Source organism: Cyprinus carpio, chromosome A1 (assembly GCF_018340385.1).
Source record: "Cyprinus carpio isolate SPL01 chromosome A1, ASM1834038v1, whole genome shotgun sequence".
NCBI lineage: Eukaryota > Metazoa > Chordata > Actinopteri > Cypriniformes > Cyprinidae > Cyprinus > Cyprinus carpio.
In genome coordinates this window covers 31,583,313-31,609,927 of record NC_056572.1, presented here as the reverse complement: position 1 = coordinate 31,609,927, position 26,615 = coordinate 31,583,313, and the positions used below count along the sequence as shown (strand labels likewise).

Genomic DNA, 26,615 nt, shown 5'->3' with positions numbered 1-26,615 from the left:
AGGGTAGGTTTAGGGCTGTGGCAGGTGTAGACGTTAATAAACCATCATTTGACGGGCAGCATTTTTCATTGTCGAATTGAACTACCTACTGTTTTAATGGGAGGTCGCAAAATCAATTCGAGCTCTGGTCTACCAAAAGCATTTGTGCTAATGTCCATAACAGAGATATACTTATTTACAACTTGAGAAAAAAAAAACCCCTCCAGACAACATTTCACATTTGGTTTAGTTTAACTAAGTACTAACTGAATATTTCAAATAAAAATTAATAAAACAATAACTAATAAAAATGCTAAAATAAAAATGTTACCAAAACTATAAAATTAAATGAAAATAGAAAATATCTTATTTAAGTATTAATATATTATTGGTACACTTTTATAAGACTGGTCCATTATCAAATAAGCTTGAATGGTCAATTACACTGGTTTAATTGCAGTTGCACAAAGTGCTGGATTTACAAGCAGAGATGTACAGTTCATATTATTGCAAAATAATTTTTACTAACAATATTTAGTAAAAACATATGAGCAGTAAAGCTGTTTGCATGTTCCTTATTGATTTGTGAAAACTTTTCTGGATAGATGAACCAATACTCAAGAGTCAAATTGTCATAAACTGCATATTTTGTAATGAATCTGAAACACAACAACAGCTGAGATAGGTTGGTAAAAATAAGAGAACTGCACGTCACACAATAACAGCCCGTTTATTTGACAGATATTGATGATCACCAGATTGTTAAACAACTTGAAACAATTCAAAAAGAATCTAATGTTCACTGAGTACTAAATATGTAATACCGCTGAAAACAAACTACAGATATTTCAGTGCATGGGAGATGCTGACTGTAACATCTTTTTCTTCAGACAATGAAAAGGAAAAGAAATCTCTCTAACAAGTGCATTTAAACTGCAAAGAGTTTGTTATGCTGGCTTAGACAACTTTTCAAGAACTCTCAGGCTAAGGTTAAGTGCTCTAGCGTCCCACTGAACGGGAGCACGATCCGGGAAACACGGCAGGACTGTTACTGCTTGGAGAAGAACTCCTTGCTCTTCTGCACATCTGGAACAATAGTGTCACTTCCAGGTTTCCATCCAGCAGGACAAACTACGGAGAACAGACAGACACCTTATTATAAACCTCTGTGGAGACTGAAAATGAATATTTTGGCATCGCCTTCTGTGAACATTTCTTGGTCTGTTCTGCTCACCAAGGCTGCATTCATTTCATAACAAAATGCAATAATATTGTGAAATATTATTACTATTTAAAATTACAAATTTCTATTTGAATAGATTGTAAAATGTAATTTATTCCTGTGATGTAATGCTGAATTTACAGCATGATTACTCCAGTCTTCAGTGTCACATGATCCTTCAGAAATCATTCTAATAAGCTGATTTGCTGCTCAAGAAACATTATTATCATCAGTGTTGAAAACAGTTGTGCTGCCTCATATCTTTGTGTAAAATATAATACATACTATATATAAAAATTAAAAAAGGAATAATGAATAGAATAGAAGTTGTAATATAATTATTCATTATATATAATTGGGGATTTCTTTACTGTCACTTTCAATTTCATGCAAGCCTGCTGAATGAAAATATAACAAAAAACTAAAAATGTTTATGACCCCAAACTGAAAGATGAGCCAGTTGTTTTCCATTGTAAATCAAACAGGATGTCACCAGAAACAGCTGTAATGTGAGTACTGAGTAGTTACTCAACACCTCTGCATATGGACGGTCACTCTCTCATTACACATCCTGTGATCACTTGTGATCAGACTCCACAGTTACACACATCACTTCAGTCAGGATAAAGCAAAGAGTCACCATAGTGATGCTCTCAAATACACCTGAATTTAATCGCACTTCAAACACGATGTCTCAAGTACAAACCAAGCAGATACAAGATAGTACAAGTCTGGGCTTAAAACCCTCAATTTGGAGGTACAGTATAAATATGCAAGCAAACAGCTCTTCGTTGGCATCAGGATGCATCTGTGTTTACACTACAAATACAATGTGGGTACATGTTTTTGACCTCCTCTAAATGTGGTTTGAGTGATCGGATCCCAAAACATTTTAGAGCATGTTTCCACATGCGGTCCACTCAAGATAAACAGGACTTTCAGAAAGAGCCCCGTCTCACTCACCTTCTCCATATTTGTCGGTGTGCTGGAAGGCCTGCACCAGTCTCAGCGTCTCGTCTACCGAGCGACCCACCGGCAGGTCATTGATGGTGATCTGCCTCAAGATGCCTTTATCATCAATCACAAACAGACCTCTGTGGGAGCAGGACAAGAGACAGAAAACTCTCTGTTATTAAAGCAACTTGCTCAGTTTACAATAAAATCTGTAGAAGTGCTCTTAAATTAGTTTTCAACATTAAAGGAATGTTTTATCTGCAAATCAAGTTCAGTGAATTCATTGAATAATATTGATTATTACAAAAAGGTCAACAGGTTCCTTAATGAAAGTAAATGAATAATTTAAGGTATCCCCACTTTACTTCAAAAAGGATGACAATTGCATTTAGACAAATTCACAACTCATATACATAGTGTATATATTATTTATATTTTTTTTTATTTCGCAAAAACCTATAGGGTTGGTGTCAATAAGATTTTTTCATAAAAATGTATATTTTAATCAGCAATTATGTATTAAATTGATCAAAAGTGACAGTGAAGACACTTATAATGTTAGAAAAGATTTCTATTTCATAAAATGCTGGTTTTTGAAATTTCTATTCATCAAAAAAAAAAAAAAAAAAAAAAAACTCCAAAAATATGTATCATGCTTTCCACTAAAATATAAGCAGCACAACTGTTTTCAACACTGATAATTATGTAAAAAAGTATTAAGTTAAATTACATTTCCAAATTAAATAATAATTTCTGAAGGATCCTGTGACAGAAGATTGGAGTAATGATGCTGAAAATTCTGCTTTGCATCACAGGAATAAATGACATTTTTACATTTATTTAAATATAAAATAGTTCATTTTAACTTCTGGAATATTTTAAAATATCGCTGTACTGTAGTACTTTTACTGTTTAAATAAAAGCACCCAAACTTCTAAATAGCCGTGTATAATATTATATAATATCTGTGTCAAATGCTGAAGTTTGAACCCGGAACATCAATTCATAATCATAGAGTGAACATTTGATATAGAATTCCAAGGAGCAATAAAATCTACTTAAAGTTAATATTCTTCTCATAGTCCCTGTACCCTGCCCACGCTGCAGTACACCTGGATGTTATCGAGCACCCTTGATCATTAATTTCTGCTGCAATCATGCACTGAAAGCAAGAGGGGGTAAGTAGTTACAGTTTAACTGAATCAGTGCAAGCATGAGCACATCCTCACAGACCTGTAGGCGAGGCCTTCATCCTCTTTCAGGACACCGTAATCGCGGGAGATGGACTGAGTCAGGTCAGCCACCAGTGGGATGTTCATGGAGCCGAGGCCACCCTGCTTCCTGGGTGTGTTGATCCTATCAGGAACAAGCCAACAGTCATGTTTTTATAATATATATTATATTATTATTATATCATTATTTTATTTGAGAAAAGTCTGTTTTTTTAAACCTAAACATTTACTATTAGAAGTAGTAGTAATAAGTGTAAATAATAATGCTCTCTAAATAAAAGGTCAATGTGATTTTAAGTGGCAGTTTCTAGAACTAACAAAGCGCTACACCCTTCCTTTATCTGTGCTTCTCTAACACTTTATAGTAGCTCTTATCAAAGCCAGGCTGGTTAGGAGAACATAAAAGATAACCACGAACTGGGTGAAGCCACAGAAAGCCTGCTAAGAATCACGTTCACAAGCCAGAGAAAACCAACAGTGACATCTAACATAGGACCACTGGCAATATTGATCTAGAATAAATTACTTTTTATAATGAAGGGACTAGATATTTTACAACGTTTTAATGATATCAAATATAGATTTTTCTCTAAAGTAGCCAGTGTAGTCCTTTAGATGTGGATAACGTAGGAATAAAAGCAGGATCCTCACCATGCCAGATGGCTGAAATGAGAGTCGGTGGAGGCAGCGATGACCTCGCAGCCAATTTTACGAAACTCAGCGGCCCGTTCACTGAACGCGATGATCTCGGTAGGACACACAAAGGTGAAATCAAGTGGATAGAAAAACAACACCACATACTTCCCTAAAGGAGAAATGGAGGCAAAATAAAGATGAAGTGAAAACAGGTTACACCTGTAAGCCAGTCAGTGGGTTTGATGTCTAGTAACATGATGCAATGGAAACAAAAAGTAGGTTAGAATGGCATTTCAAATACTCTCGTCCTAATCTACAAAACACAATGTGTGGAGCGTCTGATGCTCACCTCTGTATTCAGAGAGCTGAACGTCTTTAAACTGTCCGCCAAAAAAATATTCAACAACAAAACAAATATCAGTATTACCGATCCCAACACATAAAAAAAAAACTTTGAAGCTTGCTTGGCACTGTTAACCAAAAAAAATCCTAGAAGAACATCAGAAATATTATTATTAGAATTTACTCACACTTTCGTTGTTCCAAACCTGTGGGAATTCCTTTCTTCCGATGAACATAAAAAGATATTTTGAAAAATGTCTGTAACCAAACAGTTGCTGGACTATAGTATGGGGGAAAAAATGCTATGAAAGTCAATGAGAACCAAAATTGTTCGGTTTCCAACATTCTTCAAAATATCTTCAGTGGAAGAAAGAAATCCACACAGGTTTAGAACAACTTAAGTGTGATTAAATGATGACTGAAATTTTCATTTTTGGGTGACTTAAACTCATCTAAGTCATTTACCAAATTATATTTACCTCAAAATATTAGTTCTGAAATGAGAATAGGAAAGAGAGCTTCTAATGTAACAAAAAAAAAAATCTGCAAGATAAGTAAGTTTCGTGTTTGAACCAGAGTCTCAGTTTATAATGTATGCAACAAACACACACACAGCAGGTCACATGATGGTCAGTTGTTCTGAACAATGGGCTTCTGATTCAAGAAGTGGTTTAGTCTAAATGTGGCCTTTTACACAAGTCTTTATCTCAGTTCAGCTACAGACCAAATGCACGAGCAATTTAGTCATTTTTTCTCTTAAAAGAGGGACTTGAGCGTGTTTTATAAGTGCACTTGGCTCAGAGGTCGATTCCGTGCGGCCCTCCACGCTCTGATAGCGCCTGCCAGCTCAGTATCTCTGCTTAAAGCTGATAGTATCCACCCCTAGAAAATACAAGAATGGTCAACGACCCTCGAGACTTTGCCCTGAAACATGCAGGAAAAAGGTGGAAATGGGCCGGAGAAGGCCGAGACAAGTGTGCGCTAACTTAAGGCTCTGCTAAGACCCATGCTGACTTGTAATATACAGTGTCTGGAAACATGCAAAAGACGAAATGCATATTAAAACGACATTAAAACGTTTAATATTTTCAGAAAGTCGTTTAGCTGCTTAGCCACGACAGCTAAGCACGATCAGTCGAGAGATACTGCATAAAAGTAGCACTGCGTGAATCATAACAGTTGAAATGACTAATACTAACAGTCTGACACAATAAATACATTTCAATGCGTTAAGAGATGTCAAACAGTTGATAAAAAACGATGCAATCCGCAGGAGAACAACGCCGGTGTTTTCCACGCGCTCTTTTGTTCAGTATTAATCAGCAAAACTATGCATTAAGCATTTGTGCATTTAAATAACCATTGGGATTTTAATCAAAAGAGTAATATGTTGACTTAAAAACGCACCTGTTCTGTGATGTGGAAGCGAAATTTCACTTTCCTTTGACGCACGAGCAGAGCACAGGAAGTTCCAGCCGCGCGACCTGCTGCAAAACTCAACGTGAAGAGGGAGGATCCACGTGCTTCAGTGCACCGCCTCACTTCATGCATTTCGTTTACAATTTCAAGCCATATTTTGCGTTTTAGTTTAATGACAGATTCCAGTTTGGATACGATTTCAGAAACATTTCAGAAAACTGTGCATTTAGATGCACGATGTCTTGTATTTTTGATTTTGACTGATTAACATACATGTCAGAAAATTTTAAATAAATTTAAAAGAAATTCATTATTTTAGACAAATTTTACATCCACAACACGAGAACAAACCGCACAAAAAGCATATGCATAGTGTTTTGCAATGCTAACCTCAAGTTTATACTTAATGACAACTCATCACTCTTAACCTCTATTTATAAATAATTTACTGCTCACCTCCCTATTCGTGTTTTACATTTCTGCACTTCACGTGAAGGCAAATAAACACTGAATTACAAGAAAAAATCGGGAAAATAACCAAACGTCCCATGAACTCCATTTCCCACAATCCACCGCGATGGAGCGTTGTGGGGGCACACGTTTAAACGCGTTCGCTGCGTGGTTTTAGATATGAGCTGTGTTTTTAAATATGTTTCAGTGAGTCTTATTTTTCTATGCAGTAATAAATACCCGTTGTCCTTCCAGTATTGTAGGTCAAAGGTCACGCTGCTCTGTCACACTCGCGCCAATTCTGTATTTCCGGTTGAGGCGCGCTGCAAACACACAGGTTCGTGCGAGTTTGTTTATGCAGGAACTTTTACACACTTTAATGGTTAAACACATTCTTCTATGATGCTTTTGAATACCCTGTTAGTTAATAAGAGTGAACAAACCTCACGTTTTCTCCACTCATTGTGGATTATTCTCGTATTATTGATTGATTTCAGTATCAGATGCGGGAGAAAATAAGTTATGGGTTATTAAATTCTGTATTTTATACAGGGAATAATAATACATGTGATTTACTGGATATGTTTTCATGTTTAGAAACATGCTCTGGTCGAATACTATTCAATATAACTTGATTATTTGCACAATAGCAAGATAGTTCTTATTACCAATGTGGAAAAAAATTGTGCTGCTTAATATTTTTGTGAAAATGAATATAAAGCTAAATTTATATTTTCAAAGTCTTTTATGTTATTTATTATTGTTTGTAATGCTATTAATGATATTTATTTAATAATTTTTGTGATATGCATTTTTGTAATGCTTAAATTAATCTTAAAATTCAGACCTATGTTTACTTTAATTGTAATATATTTTGTTAAAAAGTAGTCATTTTTTTATCCAAATGATCAGACATGGATCTGAGTGATTTTGAGGCGGATAACTCCGTGAGCTGCCGCTTGTCCTCGTCCATCCCGGACGAGTGTAAGACCGAGGACTGCTGCCTGGGCATCGATGAGGCGGGCAGGGGTCCTGTACTGGGTGAGTGTCATCCTCATTGGACAAGACCATTTTTGTGATTGAAACTGGAGTATAAATCTGGCATGCTGTATTTCAGGACCCATGGTGTATGGGATATGCTTCTGCCCTGTATCCAGAAAGGAAGACCTGAAGAATCTGAAAGTGGCAGGTTGGTAACAGAGCAGACCTTGACAGGAGTTCAGATTCTGTGGATATCTGCAGTATTTTTGTCGCATGTTTAGACTCAAAGACGCTGACGGAGGCAGAGAGAGAGAACCTGTTTCTGAAGATCGATGAGGCCAAAGACTTTGTAGGCTGGGCTCTTCAGATCCTCTCGCCAAACACCATTTCCACCAGCATGCTGCAGAGGTACACGCACACATGCATGCAGGCCAAGGCTGGTGATTAGAGTCAAAAGAATCTTTTAAACCTGTTGTGCTTATATTTTCAGAGCAAAATACAATCTGAATGCGCTGTCACATGATGCAGCGATTGGCCTGGTGCAGCACGCCCTGGACTGTGGGGTGCAGCTCAAAGAGGTACAAACCAACACCTGTATGATACACAGCAGATCTGGTGATGAAGCCCGTTATGACGTGTCTTTTTTTTTTTTTTTTTATAATAATAATATATTTTTTATAATTGATTTTATATATATAATATAGGAATATATAATTTTTATAATGACGTGTATTTCATACCTCTCAGGTGTTTGTGGATACAGTAGGTCCTGCAGAGAAGTATCAGGACAAGCTCTCCCAGCGGTTCCCGGGGGTGGAGGTCACCGTCCGTCCCAAAGCTGACTCGCTCTTCCCCATCGTCAGCGCTGCCAGTATCTGTGCCAAGGTATGGTTCCTTCAGAGGTGGATGCTGTAAGGGGAATATCAGTTATTAGAGGAAAAATATCTGCTAACTCTATAAGAAGGATATATGCATATGATTTTATTTTGTTATATTTTTGACTAATGTGTTCTCTTTGTAGGTGGCTAGAGACCATGCTGTCAAATCCTGGAAATTTGCAGAAGATTTGGGCGAAGTGGACACAGATTATGGCTCTGGGTATCCTAATGGTCAGTTTAGAGTCCATTTCCATAAAAGTGTTTTTTTTTTTTTTTTACAATTAAAGGTAGACTAACCATATTTAGATATTTTTAAATGAGCACTAGTGTCAATTACTGCTGTTTTACTGGCACATATATACTACTGTTCAAAAGTTTGGGGTCATTAAGGTTTTTAAAATTATTACTTTAATACTTTAAGTCAGCAGGAACGCATTCAGTTGATCAAAAATGATAGTAAAGACATTTATAATGTGATAAAAAATATATATATATATTCCAAATAAATGCTTTCTATTCAACGAAGGATTTAAAAAACAGATTCCACAAAAATACGAAGCAGCACAACTTTTTTTTCAACGCTGATAATCAGAAATGTTTCTTAAGCGTCAAATTAGCATATTAGAATGATTTTTGAAGTTCTCGTGGCACTGAAGACTGGAGTAATGATGCTGAAAATTCAGCTTTGCTTCACAGGAATAAATGACATTTTACAGTATATTCATAGAAAACAGTTTTTAAAAAAAATTCAGCCTTGGTGAGCAGAAAAGACTTCTTTCAAAAACTTTTTAAAAATTTTACAGACCCAAGAGTTCAGTACTTGGCTCAAATTAAATATTATGATTTATTCTGTGTGTGTTTAGATCCCAAAACTAAGAGCTGGCTGCTGAAGCATCTGGACCCAGTGTTTGGTTATCCTCAGTTTGTGAGGTTCAGCTGGAGCACAGCGCAGACGCTCATGGACAGTAAAGCTGTTGCTGTTCACTGGTGAGTCTGACAGCAGAGGGCACTGCCTTTTCATATTCAGAAAACACTCAGACTGGCTGCAGTTTCATTTTCTTTAGTGCTTACACATAACATGTTAAATACACAAATATCTTTTCTGTCCGAACATGTTAGTACTTGTGTATTTTTGCTTGGAATTCAATATTAAATGTGTTTGTTTGTGTGTAGGGACGACGATGAGGAAGATGGGGAAAAAGCCGCTGCTCGTCAGAATAACACCTCAATGCTGTCGTATTTCAGCCGCGGCAAACCGTCAGAGCTCTCACACACACGAGACACACACCGCTTTTTCACTGAGCGCAAACTCCAGAGCATCAACACACTCTGAACACAAGCACTGTCCATCAATGACAGAAGCACTCAACATATCACAAAACACACGTCAACTGGAAATGTCCAGCATAATATCGCAAATAATGAACTGTACATGAACCACAATGTATTATATGCTCATTTGTGTTTTTTTATTGCGTGCATTATTCGTTTCTGGATGTAAAATCAATAAAATGTTTTCATTTTCATATCTTTTTGAATGTGTCTTGGATTTTTAAATAATGTTTTCAGAAGTGGTACAAAATTGGCCGAGAATATTAGTCATCCTATATGTCTGTCTTACTAGCAACCACTCAGAACATGTTTACGATGCTTTTGGGGAAGATGAATTGACGTGTTAGGTGTTTTTTTATTTTTTTATATAAACCTTCAGGCTTTTGTGCTCTGCTCAGATGTTTATATCACTCCGCGACAGCAGGTGGCGCAACTGTTTCACAGCAATAAACTAAAGGAGGAAGACGCACAGCGACAGTTTCCGCTTGAACTCAACAGTGTGGTGAGTTTGTTTGAAGGGATTCATTCAGTTTTATTAATGTTTAGTAAATTATTTGTACGTTTATAATTTAGAAAGCAGTCTGAACTGTCTGTACTAACGTGTGTTTTGTCATTGCGAGTTGTTCACGTGAACTGCTCTCTGTATTCATTCTCTTTTTGTGCCTCTCTCTGTATCTTAGTGTGGTTTTACCTGAGATTATTAATCATGGACATACGACCGAATCACACCATCTATATCAACAATGTTAACGATAAGATCAAGAAAGAAGGTAAAGTCTTTGACACGTTTGCTCTCTTTTTTTCCCTCCCTTTGACCATTAAACTGTATAATTGATATGATTGAGAAACTTTTGTGCAGTTTTTTTTTTCTTGCATCTTATCTAGAGTTGAAGAGATCCCTGTACGCCTTATTCTCCCAGTTCGGCCAGGTTATGGACATTGTTGCGATGAAGACCATGAAGATGAGGGGTCAGGCGTTTGTGATCTTCAGAGAGCTTGCAGCAGCCACCAATGCCCTCAGACAGCTTCAGGGATTCCCTTTCTACAATAAACCCATGGTCAGTGCCACAGCTCACTACAAAACAAAACATTTCAGAAAATAATGAGCGGAATACGGTCTTTTGATTCACTTTAAACTTTAAGTTATAATTAGATCACTCAGGAAGGAGTTTATCCATAATGTAAAAATGCCATAATTTACCTGCATATATTACGTTTCTTTCATCTGTGATTCCCTAAGGGAGTTTACAATACTCAGTCTCTAACATTATATAACATACTACAATCTAAAACACAATACAAAAAAACACATTTCTCAGTTGCTAACCTTAGGATGTACTTCTAGCGAATCCAGTATGCAAAAACAGACTCGGACCTGATCTCTAAGATGAGAGGCACGTATGGAGATAAAGAAAAGAAGAAAGAGAAGAAAAAGAAAGCTCTGGAACAGGCCGCCAATGTCAACAAGAAACCAGAGGTGAGTTGAAATGCATGTTTGCTGAGGCATTGTGATTAGAAAATGATATTGACGACCTAGTTGTGGTGAAATGTACATTTAAAGAAAAACAGATAAACTGAGTAACTTCTTTTTTTTTCTGCAGGGAGTTAACACACAACCTCCTCCGCCTGCCACAGTCCAGGTACATCACACAATTTACATGCTTATTTTGTGATTCGATTTTTTTTTTTGTATTTTTTAAAAAAATACATTGTTTTGTTTATGTACCTAATAATAAATGATTTTATATTGTTTTAGGTCCCTGACAACCCACCAAATTATATTCTGTTCCTGAATAATCTCCCAGAAGAAACCAACGAAATGATGCTCTCCATGTTATTCAACCAGTAAGTTTTCAATACAGTAAACATTCGAAAAAAGTTAATGTTTTGGTAATAAATGCAAAATTATTATCTGTAACCTTTTTTTATGTAATGTTCTAGTGATGTTGTTTTGTTTTTAATGTGGAGGGCGTTTCACTTTTATTAAACACTTTAAATGTACTCTGTTTGCCATTTTGATTAAAAATACATAAGTATTGATAGATTTATATATCACCCAGCTTTTTCAGCAAGATTGTCTTGTTCCATCTCTCCAGGTTTCCAGGGTTTAAAGAAGTGCGCCTGGTCCCTGGAAAGCATGACATTGCGTTTGTGGAGTTTGAGAGCGAGGCTCAAGCCGGAGTCGCGAAAGATGCGCTACAGGGATTCAGAATCACAGCCACCTGCGCCATGAAAATCACATATGCTAAAAAATGACCTGGCTCACACTTACTGGACTGTAACTGAGGCTTTGATCAGTGGATCCTCACTTCTGATTTGTGCTTGTCTTGACATTCAAGCTTTTTTTTTTTTTTTTTTGTATGGGAATTATTTGGTCACTGAGGACTTCATGATATTCCAGGACAGGTCTTTATTTTGTACTTTGGGCTAATAAAATTAGCATCTAAAATAAATGTACCATATTTTTGAAATTTTCTGATTGAGTTTAAAAGGACAGTTCCCAAAAATAATATGCAGCAGCATGATGCAGCATTGACAGAAACACTGGTTAAAGGGCATACACCATTCTGCATTTTCATCAAGTCTGTATCCAATCTGTTTTGATATTTTAATTGCAAGAATGTGCATTTTATTGTAGGCAAAGTATCACAAAGCAGCAGAATGTCCACAGCAGATTAAATCGGTCATGTTTATATGACGGACCAGACACTGGAGATCGGACTAACGAGGCCACAGACATTTCCAGACATGCTGCTTTTAAAATGTCAGGATCAGAGGTTTGCATAATTGACAGATACTATCAAATTAGTCCCAGCACATAATAACCCTCCACTAAGCGTCATTGCAATACATAAATAAATATAGCTCCATTAAAAGCGTTCTGATAAGTGGGTTGAATGGACAGAAAAAATGTTTTGCTACAGGGATTTTTCAACAGGTAAATTTAACTGGGAAGCTTTTTAGCAATGGAGTCTATGTGAGTGTCCCATGCCAGGTCCTGAGAGATGATGGTGCCCAGGAACCTGAATGATTCTGTTGTTACAGTGCTGTTCATGATGGGGAGTGGGGGGTGTGCTGGGGTGCTTCTCCTGAAGTCCGCATTCATCTCCTCTGTTTTGAGCGTGTTCAGTTCTAGGTTATTGTGAGTGCACCAAACAGCCAGCTCCTTAACTTCCTGTCTGTAAGCAGAATCGTCTCTTGTGGATGAGGCAGATGATGCCAGTGTCATCTGCAATTTCAGGAGCTTTATAGACGGTCTTTTGCAGTGCATTATTAGTTTGTATACAGGGAGAAGAGCAGTGAGGAGAGTACACATCCCTGAGGGGCACCAGTGCTGATCATGATGATCCTGGATGTGAGTTTACCCAGCCTGCTGCCTGTCTGTCAGGAAGCTGGTGATCCACTGACAGATGGAGGTGGACATGGAGAGCTGGGTTAGTTTGTCTGAGAGAAGGTCAGAACTGAAGGCCGAACTGAAGTCCACAAATAATATCCTTGCATAATTCCCAGGTCTGCCGAGGTGTTGCAGGATGTAATGCAATCCCATGTTAACTGCCTCATCCAAATGAGTAAATTTGAGGATACAATTTGTAAGTAATCTACCAAGCACTGCTTGCAAACAACCACAGATCAAAGCCACTAGAAGGCAAGCCTGCAACCATTAGCCAAAAAAAAACATAACAGCAAATGCTAACAGAAAGGAGACCAGAGGGCGTTTTTCTTATGTGGATGTCAGTGGAGGAGAGGCTTCACTACACTGAATTAACAGCTTTTTAGAGGAAACTGTTCATCGTTTAATGAATCGGCAGCCTATAAACTAATCTTCAACATGTTTTGCACTGAGCAATGCTTTTAAATTGAACTATTTTTAGAGTTTACATCGAAAAAGTTCGTTTTAGAAGAGAAGTCACTGACTTTTTGTGACAGCTGGGATTCAGCTTACGGCACTTCCCATTCACTCCTATGGTATCCGTAAACGGTGACTGAGTGTTGCACAACTCTGATTGAAATTCAGTGACATTAAAGCCCCAATCAAACAAACAAAACACAAAAACATCAACAAAATTCACCCTTAAGCTTCAAAACAATTCCACAGATGCCCTAGCAACCAAACAAAACACCCTAACAACCATACAGCAATGACCCAAAAGGTTTAAAATGGTTTAACTTTGAACAACTTTCCCGTTGTGGTCTCACAGCAAGTCTTTTTATAAAGACAGTGATCTAATGGGGAAAAGGCAATGAGAAGATATCAGCGACCGTCATCCCTGATTTACTCTCTAAATGAGCAGATCACTGATCTCTCGTCATCATGACAGCCCAGTCATCTCTTTCTACGCCGCTCTGACATCATTTAGCCTCACACAATCTGTGAAGTAGCTCAAGCGTGCTGGACATTCAGACAGTGTGTTTGGGACGGTCTTGGGAGGCGTCTACTCTACCGCTGCTGCTGTCAGACGAGTTCACCGGGTCTCTCATGCAGTTTAATGGATGTACACAGCTGTCCACCATTAAAGCCTCACTCCTTCTTCACTTACTGTTATAATGAGCTTCACTCATTATGACGAGAAAGTTCTAATTCTGTCCTGCTGCGTTGCTTATCTGCACCGTCTCTACAAGATCACTGTTTGATATTCAGCTGCTTGTGGATTCAGAGCTGCCTTTACGACTCACTTTTCCCAGGACGGTGTGTGTGTGTGTGTGTGTGTGTGTGTGTGTGTGTGATTTAGAGAAAGGGAGGGATGTTTTGTCCATGCAGCAATCTAGAGCTGTAAATCCAGAGGATGTTCAGGAATGATTCTGTCAGGGAGTGTAGTATTGTGTGTGTGGAGGACAGCATGTGAATAAATCTTTAACACGACACCTGTTTCACTTTCTCCTTCGTTTCTCCTTTCTCCATTTTTAGCATTCAGCAAACAGAATCACATCTTGTGAATCCCATGAATAGTCATATTTCGACCCTAAATTTAAAGAAAAAATAAGATATATTTTGCATTAAGACAATGAAGCCATTGATGCAGTTTTTGCATTCTGACCAGTTACTTTATAAGTTCAAGAAGCTTGTTCACCTCCATCACATTTTGAAAGTCTAAATGACATGCTTTCATTGTTAATGATTTGTTTTAATGGGAAAATTTGTTTTATGTTATGAAAACAGTGTGACACACGATAACCTGAAAAAAGGTTATGTTCCTAGAGTAGTCTTCAGTATCTAAACAAAATAACATGAAATGTAATGAAATATTCGTCTGTTATCCTTTATATTATTGGGTGAAATATGGACCAGGACATGTTTTTGATGGATTTCGAGATTTATTTGCCCAATAAAATTACCTGAAAGAATGCCTACGCAGTCTCGGCCTTGTGTCAACGGTTGACCCTTTATCACACTGTCAGTAAGACTGTTTATATCTGAGGCTGAACTAGATTGTTTCTCTCAAAGTTTTGCTGGTACCTGAAAACAGATCAATATCAAAGAATCACATGAGTACAGAAATATGAACAAAACTGAATGAATGAATCTCATGAATCTCATGTTCACTTATCAGTGAACCAAACAAGAGAGCAAAAATAGCCAAAATTATAAGCTTCCAAAATTACAAGTGCTAAATATTGCACTATGAAGGGGAAAATAACGTTTTTCCCGCCATTTTCATGTTTAACTCTGGATTATTAATACAAACAGCCACATGAGAACATTAATTTGCTATTGTAAGGAACTTTTTCCTAACCTTAAAAAAACCAAAACAACCCCATACAATCAATAAAATAGTTTTTAAAAATAAAACTGTGGTGGTATACAGCGATTAAAATAAAAAGAATAAACGACCGTTTACAGTTGCCTAGCAACGTAGTGATTTGGCGGGTTCATTGACATTTTTCTATTCCGTGGTTCGTCCGGTCGTTGTTTTCATCAACTGTTGTCAAAGCTATCCATTTCATAACCCTGGACCAGATGCATAAACTGCTTAGACAAGTCTTTAAAAAATTAGTCATCTATTTTGTTTTCTTCGTGACTGGTTATAACGTTTTAGTCAGATACAAAAAGGTAGAATGACCCAATTTAAATCACAAAAGTAAGACTGACAACCTCTTGGCTAACTGCTAGCTGGTCAAACTAGCTCTAAAGACAGCATAGTGGCTATTATCTGAGTACTGGGGGATTTATTAGCATGTGTTTATAAAAATGCGTTGAACTGGCGGACAGTAGTGTCGCTAGAGGGCATTATTCATTCACCAGAAGAGAGAACAGCACGATCACATCCAGCAGAAACTACAGCAGACACATCTGAAGATGCGCTCGTCCTCACGCGGAGAGCAAAAGAGAAAAACAAGAGGAGAAATTCTGCGAAGGTAGGATATTCATTTTTATTCCTGAAGAGAAAATGCAGTTGTTCAGTGTATTTTTTTTTTCTACAAATTTGCGCTTATTTTTGTAAAAGATCAGATTGAGTGTGTAAGGGCGTATAGACTACAGCTAACAGCCTTTAGAAAGTTCGTAAGCATTTAAATATGAGACAGATGTTGGGTTCGTTTAAATGCAAATTAATACCAGTAAACAACGGACATAAATTAGTTTTAGAAGAGCAGAATGCATGAGGAGTTAAGACGCAAAAGCCTCTGTGTAAGTAAAATTTTCTTCTAAAACTGTCATTTTTTTCAGGCTTCTCTGTTTATGATCAGTTATTTTACTTTAATGGCAAAGAAAAGAACCTATTCGTTGCCATTAGAGTGAAACGACTCAATCTACACACAGGAGCCTGATCAAAATCCTTATTTTAGAAGAAAACTTTAAAGGGCACTTCGAGGCTTTTGCATCTGAACTCTTCACATGTTTATAGACTACACCACAGACTGAAATGCGTGCTTTACCTGTTCATTGTGCATGCTTTATTGTAAATATATATATATATATATATATATATATATATATATATATATATATATATATAGTTATTTTACTTTGTCTTGCCGTGCATTTTTGTCCATTATAGTTCAATTTCAGTGTAATCTAATCTAACTAAAAGGCCATCCCTACATTTTTTCTTTATTCTTATCATCCCCTTTTTTATAACTAGAATTTACATTTATGTTGTAGAAGCTCAGTGCAAGTCCAATTGGCCTTTAGGTCATGTGGGAAAAAACTTTTTATCATTTAATAGCCTGAACATATTTGTTATAGCAGCCTCATACTGTTTCAAGCACCCGACAACAATCAAAAGAAGGTGAAGAAGAGATTCAAAACACCCCTCACTCTTAAAAATAAAGGTTCTTCATTGGCATTGATGGAATCTTTCGAGTGCAAAAAAAAAGGTTCTTTATAATGAAATAAAGTTCTTCAGATTATTAAAAAAAATTCTTCAATCTAATTCAAATTCAAATATATATATTTAAAGAACTGCTGACTGAAATATTCTTTGGAACTAAAGTGGTTCTTTTCTATTGCATTGTTGCAAAAACATCTTTTTTTGTAAGCTTTGTTTAAGAGTATACAGAAAAAAAGGGTAAGTTTTAAGTAAACATGCACCAAAATTTCAGCATTATCGTAAATCCATCCCTAATGTGGCCATCTGTGAGCTTTTTGCTCTCCAAACTCTAGCCGTTTTGTCACACATCTTTCAGTAAGCTGTGTTGTGAATGTTTTCACCCATTAAAAGCACAGTTTACTCCAAAGTGAATGTTTTGTTGTCATTTATGTCAACCCAATCCCATATAATTTTCTTTCTCCCATTAGGCACCAAAATGAGATGTTAGCCAGAATGTCTGAGCTTTTGTTGTCTATAAGAGTGCAAAGTGTTTTAAACTGCCAAACTTCACTGAAATATTTCCATCAAAGAACCATTCTGGGTTTCCTCAAAAAAAACTTTCAGTAAAAGAAACATTTTTTTTCTTCGGCTAAAGAGTATTTTAACAATCTAAAGTACCTTTTTCCACAAAAAGTGGAAAAGTGAAAAGATTCCATTAAGGTTATAAAAAGACTCAAAACCAATAATGAATGTTAATATATAGTAGAATATCAATAACTAAATTCTAAAAATAGCAGCCAATTAAAAGTTTAAGGAAACTTATTTTCTTAATTTGGCAGCCAGCAACAAATTATGTGTTCAGACAAGAATATGAAAGATCCCGGTGCTCTGACAGACCAGTAAAAAGAGACGATGGGAGAAGACAACAGGACCACCTCCACCTGCACATGGACTCTCATCCACCCATCGGGGAGCCCCCATGACCTCATGCCAAATTACGACATCCCCCTGGATTACGAGGTTCCGGTGGACGAGATCCCAGACACGACCCAGGGACGAGCGTTCTTCGTGGCTACAATCGTTATCGCGGTGGTCCTGGTCTGCATCATGCTGGTCTGCGGCGTTGGGAATTGCCTCTTTATAGCCTCATTGGCACGCTACAAAAAACTAAGGAATCTTACCAATTTACTCATCGCCAACTTGGCAATATCAGACTTCCTGGTGGCCACAGTGTGCTGTCCCTTTCTGGTGGATTATTACGTGATCAAGCAGCTGTCATGGGATCACGGGATTGTGCTTTGCGTCTCCATTAACTACCTTAGGACTGTGTCTCTCTACGTGTCCACCAATGCCCTGCTAGCCATCGCGGTGGACAGGTGAGTGTTTGCTTCTCTGAGCTCATGCAGCATACTGTTAAATGTTGTATGGTCGGGATGTGTCTATTAATAATCAAGGTAAATTGGTTTTGATCACAAGGAAACAAGCTCCATTTGTTGCAGCTGCATAACAAAGCCAAAATACACAGAAAAAACATCATTACACATTTAAAGCAACAAAATTAAGAACTAATGAAGTGCATTAAGTTTTAAAAGGTTCCTGTCTTTATGAGACAGGAGTGTCACTTTCTATGAATAGGGCACAAATAGGGTTTGAAAACTTAGTCTTGTTTTAATTTTGAAAGAAATTCAATTCAGCTTGAAATTGACAGTAAAATGAAATCCCTATAAATCAAAGAATTATGAAAAAAATGTCTCAGTTTCCACAAAACTAATTAGCAGCACAACTGTTTTCAACACTGATAATAATCAGCAATGTTTCTTCAGCAGCAAATCAGCATATTAGAGTGATTTCTGAAGGAAACATTAGAAAATCTAACCTCAAACTTCTGAATGATAGTGTGCATAGTATAAATATTATTTCATTTTACTATAATGTAATTATTTTTTGCCTAAATTATGCTGTCATACAGCTATCACGTTATTTAGTTTTTATCTTACGTGTCCCATAGATTACTTTAAAAGTTCCCTTAACTTTTGTAACAGGGTTGTCTAGTTGAGTTAATTTTATGTTGGAGTGGCTTTGCTCTGTAAGTTTGTACCGTATTCATGGAAAGTGCCACATGAAAAGAGAAACTGCTCAGCTTGTGCACTTTTTTTAAAAACCCAAAATCACTTATGCACAAAATCATATTTACGACTTCTAATCTAACAAGTAGGAACTTCTCAGAAGCACACGAAGGCAGGATTAGAGACTTCATTTCAGATTTAGGGACACTAAAAATTGGATTAAGTGTTTTTTGAGGTGCCTGCATGTGAGGAATTGCACGGCGCTTGCATCACGTTTGGCCAATCCCTGAGGCTAAGCTAGCTAATTAGCATGTCAATATTTGAATGGCCAGGGAGAACATGCTGTATTTAGCCTTCAGCAACAGCCTTAGATATCAGCTGACGGGGCATGGCATAAAATTAGCACCTGGCACAGTACATCCAGTAGTCTGAGCACCTCTAAAGATCTTAAAGTGAACCCATTACACATACCTTAAAAAAAAAATAAACTTCTTAATCGATTCTAAAGCACATTTGAGCAAATCATTTCACAGATGTTCACTTTAAAAATAAAATAATACCTAATGAACTGCTTACTTGCTTTCTACTATCACAACTACATTCTAAGACAGCATGCCTTGAAAGTTTAATTTATTGCTACAGATTTTCATATTAGCATATAACTAAGATAACAAATTATACTCTGATAAGCATAAAAACACACTGTATGCAAATATTAGCTAAAATAGTACTAAAATAGACTGAAGTATTTTAATATTTTTCATAATATTTGTATTTATGGATACTTTTTTTTTTTTGTACTGAGCTCATTGCAATGCATTATGGGATTATGTTCTCTATATAATGCAGCATTTGTCCAAAAGAACTGTGGACTTCTACACACTTAAAAATAAAGGTTCTTTATTGCCATTAATGGTTCCATGAAGAACCTTTAACTTCAGTGGAAACTTTCCAGAGCACAAAAACTTCTTTAGTGAAAAAAAGTTATTTAGAAGTTATTTAGGTTTCTTCTATGGCATCGCTGCAAAACCTCCCTTTAGAAACCTTTACTTTTAAGAGTAAATGATGCCTTAAAATGCTCCCTACTTAGGCAGCTGACTAGGTTTTGGAATAGAGCCACTCTTATCTTACAATGCCATTCATGAAATCGTCCAACCTGTTACTCCTGGCATGCTGTTTCCCACGAACCGCCAAGCAGCACATCCGATGCATATTAATAGTAACTTTAATAAAGTAAAAAACTTCCCATGCATCACAGTAACCGCATGTATTTGGGGCAAAAGTACATTCTGTTCACTCCTGCTGATCTAGAACGTTCCCCATTGAGCCAGTAAAGATTGGAGAGGATTCTAATTCAAAAAAACAAACCTATCAAACAACAAAACAAATTAATTTCAAGTAACATGTTGTTATATTATTTAATTAAATTCATATTTACCAGTAATAAAGTTAGAATTATTACCATCAGTGAGACAGATTTCAGCCTATGAGAGAGAACAGGAAGAGCCGTGGGCAAAGATGTACTGTTAATCAAAATGGACAGTGTTTAAATGGGTAGAAATAGTGCTGTATTATTCATTCAGAGAACAAGTGATGGAGGAGCCTGTCATTCACCATGAATGTCAAAAGGTTATGAAATATCTCATTAAGAACGGGAAGCAGTGATCAGATCAGACAGAGAGATCAGAGAGTCAGTGTGTGTTAATAGACTGCTGCCAGACCCGTAATCCTGATTCATTTTCTACTTCTGGACTGTTCCGAGGATTGTTTGATGTTTGATAAATACTAATACAAATCTACCACGAACCGCCCACACACCAAGCACCAGATGCATTCCAAATGCTCACAGTTTCCTAAAGAAGATTCAAACCCAGACCCAGTCCAAATGCTACAACTCAGAATTTAAGAATTTGCTACAGAAGTTTGAATTGGAATTAAAGGAAGTGGAATTTTTACTATTTACTGTACTGTTGTATGAAATCACATCTAAACTCATGATATTTGGGACAAAATCAGCGGGGGCAGGCCAGTGCGTTAACTGCGTTAAAATATTTCAATTGCGTTATTTTTCATAACTAATTAATTAAGTTAATGCATTAAACTGACAGCCCTTGTGTGTGTGTGTGTGTGTGTGTGTGTGTGTGTATATATGAATTCAATTTTATTCTGTTCCACTTACAATGCAAGCAGATGCCATAAGAAATCAAAACACGCAAAAGACTTAAAACATTAAAACATATATACAAACTGCATAAAATATAAACACTTGTTTGCAGAGATATGAGTGGATTTCATCTTGCTGCAAGATGAAAGAGTCATACTATAAACAGGTTAAAAAAAAATAAATCAGGATTTTTTCCCACTGCAGTAATGCAAAATACATCTGTCTTGGTACAGTATGTAACGTTAATTTTCAAGTAGATTTACCTTGTTTTATTTTTATTTTTATTTTTTTAATCTGATGTGGCAACACGTTTCCCTTTAAAGTCTGCGTGAAGCGGAAGTTGCTACGTATTTCCAAATTAAACAGCGCAACACAACAAATCCCCGACAGTAAACTGCTGCCTCGTTCTTTTTATGATGTACTGACACAAAGTTCAAATGATTTGCAAGGGTCGCTTTGTCACGTCCAGTGTAGACAGACTTTTGCGGTTGCAGTGCAGTTGTCGTGTCCAGTGTAAACAGTGTAACTCACAGCAATTTAACGATTGGAGGGGCATGGTTAAGGATGTTTTTGCCATAGCCATCAAACTGACGTCATCAGAGAAGGAATCCCTCTCCAGAACAGAAGTAAATAATCAGATTTTGATTAAAGATTACTAAAACAAAAAAAAATTATCAGTGGATTAACTCAGATCAATTATTCAATATTTATATTGTAAATTTTGGAAATGTAAATGTAATTTATTTTGTGACAATTAACTCAGCTGTTTTTATTTTTTTTACAACAATTATATGTAATGAGCAGTTTTCATTGTTTCTATGTTCAACAGGTACATGGCTATCGTTCATCCCCTGAAGCCCCGTATGAAGTATGAGACAGCGTACTGGATTATTTTCGGAGTTTGGATAATCCCAGTCCTCATTGCGGTACCGTCGGCCTACTTCGCTACAGAGCACGAATACCCGCACAGCTCACTGGGCCACGACAAAAAGATCTTCTGCGCCCAAATCTGGTCTGCAGACCAGCAGCTCATGTATCGCTCCTACTTCCTCTTCATCTTCATCGTGGAGTTCCTGGGGCCCGTGGTCACCATGTCAGTCTGTTACGCGCAGATCTCCAGGGAGCTGTGGTTCAAGAATGTCCCGGGATTTCCGACGAAGCAGCTGCGTAAACGGCTACAACAGCGGCGCAGGACGGTGGTGGCACTGATCGCAGTTCTGGCAGCATACGTTATGTGCTGGGCACCATATTATAGTTTCACACTGCTGCGTGACTTCTACCCGGCGCTGATCACACGTGGCCGTAACTCACTGGTAATTTTCTACATCATCGACTGCATCGCTATGAGCAACGGGGTCATTAACACTCTGTGTTTTGTCAGCGTTAGGAATAATGCCACAAAGTGCTTTAGAGCCGCCAAAATTGCTAACTGGTGCTCGCTAACGAGAGTGATCGTTGGAAAGATGGCGGAAGATGACATTAGGACTTCATCCTTGCGAGTGACAGAGGATGTGGAATGTACACGAATAAAGAGAAATGATGGAGAAATAAACTAAAAGGTGATACAAGGCTTCAACAATGCCATCATGGGGGTCAAGAAATGTCCATAAATCTGGAAGGAGCCACAGAGACATGAAAACGTTATTTACGGGAACAAATAAATTAAGAAGGACTTGTTTTGGAAGCCAAAAAAACATGATAGACCAGTGATATGGTTCGGCCAAGAGTTGTGATATGAAAAATTGATTAGAGACTGGCTTGTGTGAATGCTCCCAGATTAATATATTAAAGGGGTCATATGATGTTGCTAAAAAGAACATTTATTTTGTGTATTTGGTGTAATGAAATGTGTTTAGGTGGTTTAAGGTTCAAAAAACATTATTTTCCACATACTGTACATTATTGTTTCTCCTCTATGCCCCGCCTTCTGAAACAGGTTGATTTTTACAAAGCTTATCGGTCTGAAAAGCGAGCTGTGCTGTGATTGGCCAGCTATTCAGCGTGTTGTGACTGGCCGAATGCATCAAGCGTGTGACGGAAATGATACACCCCTTAACTTATTGTGATGTCCTGTCTGGCAAGAGCAACGAGACATAAACATAAAAAACATTATAAACCTGATATAAATATGATTTATAGTCGTGTTTTCTTTTGGAAGGCAAAAACAAAGTAGTTTCGCTTTCTCAATGAAACAGCGTCACACACCGCGGCCTTGAGTGAGCAGAGGCGGGGGCGGGCTTGAGAACGGAGCGGCCGGTGGATTCGACGAAGGAGCTTGCGGCAACCACACGTGATGACCCCAGGCTGGAAAGCCGATCGGGCGATCCACAGTACAAAGCTGATGTATTTCCTCAGCGACCAGCACAGATCAGCTCCAGGCATGACGAAGCGGATATCGTCCTCTTTTGGAAGGCCAAACAAAGTAGTTTTGCTTTCACAGTGAAACACACAGCGTCTATACGACATGGCGGCGGCAACAGCAATACTACAACGAGAATAAAAGGAACGCCTTCTATCTTTGCGTGAACAGCAGGGCGGTGTTATGCAAATCTTCCCACGTACTGACGTAGAGACGTGGGGGCGTGTTAGAACGAGCCGTTTCAGGGAGATGTGGACAAGTCTCAACTTTTATAAAGAATATCTCTTTGGATTTGAGACTTTAGTCTTTGCAACTTCACAGATCTTCTTTATTCACCAAGAGCTTGTAACACTCCAAAGAGAAAGGAAAAATTTAAATCTCATTATATGACACCTTTAATGTTAAATCCACTACAGGATTAATTTCCCAATTCATTAGGAAAAACATTGCCTCAAAGACCCCCTGACGTCAACATGCATTTTCAGTGATCAGTGTAGATTTGCTGAAGGTGACAGAGCAGAAATGATGTTGCTGATCGAATCCCTGACTTAACTGATTTTAATAAAAGTGCCAGACAAAATGTTCAGTTTGTAAGTCCTATTCAGACTATAATGTTTAAAAAAAATGGCTTTACTTGCATTTTTGCAAAAAAAATGTTGCAGTTTCCAGCTGAAATGGAAACTATTGTCAGTGAAATGCAAACTTTTATTGCTTTTCACACAAATCATAGGAGCAAATTATCAGTTAATAAAGAGTTTTTGTGCAGTTCCTTGCACAACATATGTTATGACCTCAAAACACTTTTACTGTAGTGCATGACTTGTAAACTAAATACATTTTGATGTTTGAATCACATAACGAGCTCCATATACATGGCTTTTCTGATGTAGTAAACTTGCTCGCTAGCGCACCTGGTACAGCATTGCATTTGCCATGTGTCGCACTCAGGTAAAAGACTATTCACAATAAAAGAGCTAAAACACTAATAGAACTAAACTGAAATGACATGGTTTCCTTAGCAAATGCATTTTTATCTCGTATGCTTTTGTTAACACTATCATTTAAGTTTAGAATATAGGGTTTAGTGTACATTATTTCGTAACCTTTTAATGCCACCAAGTTCATTTAATTTCTGAACTGCCACAATTTAAGGAACAGCATTGACAGATTCACATTTGTTGTAGATCAAACTCAACCCATTATTAGCACCTCTTACTGGATCACTTTGAATGTTTCACAAAAAGTGCAAGAACCAATGTAATCATTTTGCAGAAATTAATGCCACATGTATGTTTTTCCAATGAGCCTGGGTTACTAATGTTAGTGCCCATTCATATCATGTCACTTGGCTGTTCAACAGCAAACTTTAAATAAAGCATTTGTAACACAAATGAACAGTTTGCAGTTATCAAAAATGTTTTTTATTATCCTTCCTTTTTCTTTCAGTACACCCAAAACATTGAAGGGTGAGGTTGAAAATTCAAGCATTTTTTTTTATTAAGTGCCACAAGTTCTAATAACATTACCAAATTAAAAAAACTTTCACATTTTATATTATCTTTAACAAACATACAACTGACTATTTAACATACAATTTTCTAATTATTCTTTGTTTAATTGCATTTTTCTAATATGTTAAATTTCATCATATTTTTAAAATTGACCCAAAACAAAAACTCTGTAACTATATTGAATGACTGTCACATCTGGAAAAACAGTCTGGATGCAACACCTACCAAGTTAAGCCTACAATAAAATCTGCCTACTGGGTTTTCACTTGACCTGAGGAACATTTGACAAAAAACATTGAAGGGTAAATCAGAGGTTCATTTAAAAACTGCAATTGTTATTACTCTGGGATCTTAAAAAATGAATATAAAAGGAGGAAGTTCATCTTCCTTGTATTCAATCTATAAGCACACTAAAAGATGCAGTTCTGTGCCAAATCGCTAAAATTATTTTTTCCGTACAATGGCGTCAAAAGTTTAATGAACTGCTTGATGAACGACTTTCCATGTGAGGGGACCATGGGTCCTGAAAAACACATTGTTCTGTTCTTGTTTAACTGCCTACGTAGGCTGCATTTTAAGATACTATGTTACCTCCAAGCTCTATAAAAAATGAATTCAAGATGGTGGGTGAGGAGGGAAAAATATCAATCACTGACTAATTAAAATCAACTATAACTATGGACTATTTTACCCAATATTTTTGGTGATAATGCCAAACTCTTTGGAAATCAAAGTCAATTAGCATTATAAATATCAATAAACAAAATTAATTTAGGTAAAAAAAAAAAAAAAATGTTTTATGAATTAATACTGCTTGATGAACGTGAGACAGATTATAATTTTTTTATTGTTGCCGGCAAACTTCAATATGAAGTTTCAACTCAAATATGGCAGCATTTTTTTTTTTTTCACACTTTTACAAACTGAACATTGACTTATGAGATTAGAACTGAAATAGTGTTAATATGCTGGAGATTTGATACTAAAATAAGTTGAACCTTTATAATATACTGACAACCACATTTAAAATACTTAAGAAAAATCACACACGATGAATTCTAAGAATGCAATTTATAGTTTTTCACTATAATATTTATATAAGGTTTATATATAGTAGATTTATTGTATTTTTTCCCTGTGTAGTGTAAGGGAACCATTGACCAGTTAACAGGTGTTAATTTATTTTAATTAATTTTACAGTAGCACTCTCAGAAATAAAGGTACAAAAGCTGTCTCTGGGCCATCTTTTTCCAAAAGGTACCATAATGTACTTTTTGAGCTACTAATATGTATACACTTTAGAAAATAATATGCACCTAAAGGTACTTAAGTTGCTTTTTTGTACCTTTTTTTCTGGAATTGTGAAGTTTTTCACCATTAAAATTAAGGTAATTTTGTTGGCACAGCATAGCCTTGTGGGCAGCGTGTTGACAGACAACACCATTGCGCTACGAGCGTCCTTAGAAAAAGGGACCTTTCCCACCTCCCTCTCTCTCTCACTTCGCTTCCTGTCATGTCTGATCTGTCCTATCATAATAAACGCAAAAATGCCAAAAATAAAACTTTTTTAAAAATTTAAGGTAATTTTTACAGTCCATGAGATTCAGTTTCATTTAGGATGCTGTCTGAAGACAGCTGTATATGTAGCTGTTTTCTCATTCATGAAACAAAGAGAACAAATTTTCAGATGTTTTCAAAAGCATTTATTCATAATTGCTACATCCATTTAATGCATTAGATGCAGATTTGTAGAATGAGGTTTAAAAAGTCTCCGTTTGGTCGATCTACACCTGAAACGCAACCCCGTCTGCAGCTCCCTTTTCCGGGGGGGGGGGGGGGTCTC

At 36.9% G+C, this 26,615-nt stretch overlaps 4 protein-coding genes across 4 annotated transcripts; 3 read left to right on the top strand and 1 right to left on the bottom strand.

The window, feature by feature from the left end:
- Window positions 1-690: 690 nt before the first annotated feature.
- On the bottom strand, window positions 691-4,415 carry prdx2 (peroxiredoxin 2; the record flags this gene model as incomplete). The annotated part of the gene is made up of 5 exons (XM_042762555.1): window positions 691-1,110; window positions 2,165-2,295; window positions 3,389-3,511; window positions 4,039-4,192; window positions 4,373-4,415. Coding segments are annotated over 5 exons (534 nt in total), but the record flags the coding sequence as incomplete, so codon positions are not given.
- Window positions 4,416-6,290: 1,875 nt separating this feature from the next.
- Window positions 6,291-9,619, top strand: rnaseh2a (ribonuclease H2, subunit A). The gene is made up of 9 exons (XM_019118224.2): window positions 6,291-6,571; window positions 7,147-7,275; window positions 7,352-7,423; window positions 7,497-7,623; window positions 7,706-7,793; window positions 7,963-8,100; window positions 8,237-8,324; window positions 8,957-9,080; window positions 9,267-9,619. The coding sequence occupies exons 1-9, from the start codon at window positions 6,415-6,417 to the stop codon at window positions 9,424-9,426; spliced, it is 1,083 nt and encodes a 360-aa protein (XP_018973769.1). The 5' UTR covers window positions 6,291-6,414; the 3' UTR covers window positions 9,427-9,619.
- Window positions 9,620-9,823: 204 nt separating this feature from the next.
- Window positions 9,824-11,896, top strand: snrpb2 (small nuclear ribonucleoprotein polypeptide B2). Its single transcript, XM_019118474.2, has 7 exons — window positions 9,824-9,927; window positions 10,106-10,195; window positions 10,311-10,483; window positions 10,771-10,902; window positions 11,027-11,065; window positions 11,182-11,270; window positions 11,522-11,896. Exons 2-7 carry the CDS (start codon window positions 10,132-10,134, stop codon window positions 11,679-11,681), a joined length of 657 nt encoding a protein of 218 aa, XP_018974019.2. The 5' UTR covers window positions 9,824-9,927; window positions 10,106-10,131; the 3' UTR covers window positions 11,682-11,896.
- A 3,332-nt stretch (window positions 11,897-15,228) lies between these two features.
- On the top strand, window positions 15,229-22,801 carry prokr1a (prokineticin receptor 1a). Its single transcript, XM_019118123.2, has 3 exons — window positions 15,229-15,779; window positions 17,512-18,048; window positions 21,732-22,801. The coding sequence occupies exons 2-3, from the start codon at window positions 17,585-17,587 to the stop codon at window positions 22,456-22,458; spliced, it is 1,191 nt and encodes a 396-aa protein (XP_018973668.2). The 5' UTR covers window positions 15,229-15,779; window positions 17,512-17,584; the 3' UTR covers window positions 22,459-22,801.
- The last annotated feature ends 3,814 nt before the right edge of the window (window positions 22,802-26,615 follow it).

Bases quoted from the DNA above. Each gene is read 5' to 3' on its own strand.
- rnaseh2a (XM_019118224.2), top strand. From the start codon at position 6,415: ATGAGCTGTGTTTTTAAATATGTTTCAGTGAGTCTTATTTTTCTATGC. The intron at 7,624-7,705 runs GTACACGCACAC...TTATATTTTCAG, and splicing joins TCCACCAGCATGCTGCAGAG to AGCAAAATACAATCTGAATG. The intron at 8,325-8,956 runs GTCAGTTTAGAG...GTGTGTGTTTAG, and splicing joins TGGCTCTGGGTATCCTAATG to ATCCCAAAACTAAGAGCTGG.
- snrpb2 (XM_019118474.2), top strand. From the start codon at position 10,132: ATGGACATACGACCGAATCACACCATCTATATCAACAATGTTAACGAT. The intron at 10,196-10,310 runs GTAAAGTCTTTG...CATCTTATCTAG, and splicing joins CGATAAGATCAAGAAAGAAG to AGTTGAAGAGATCCCTGTAC. The intron at 11,271-11,521 runs GTAAGTTTTCAA...CCATCTCTCCAG, and splicing joins CTCTCCATGTTATTCAACCA to GTTTCCAGGGTTTAAAGAAG.
- prokr1a (XM_019118123.2), top strand. From the start codon at position 17,585: ATGGGAGAAGACAACAGGACCACCTCCACCTGCACATGGACTCTCATC. The intron at 18,049-21,731 runs GTGAGTGTTTGC...TATGTTCAACAG, and splicing joins CTAGCCATCGCGGTGGACAG to GTACATGGCTATCGTTCATC.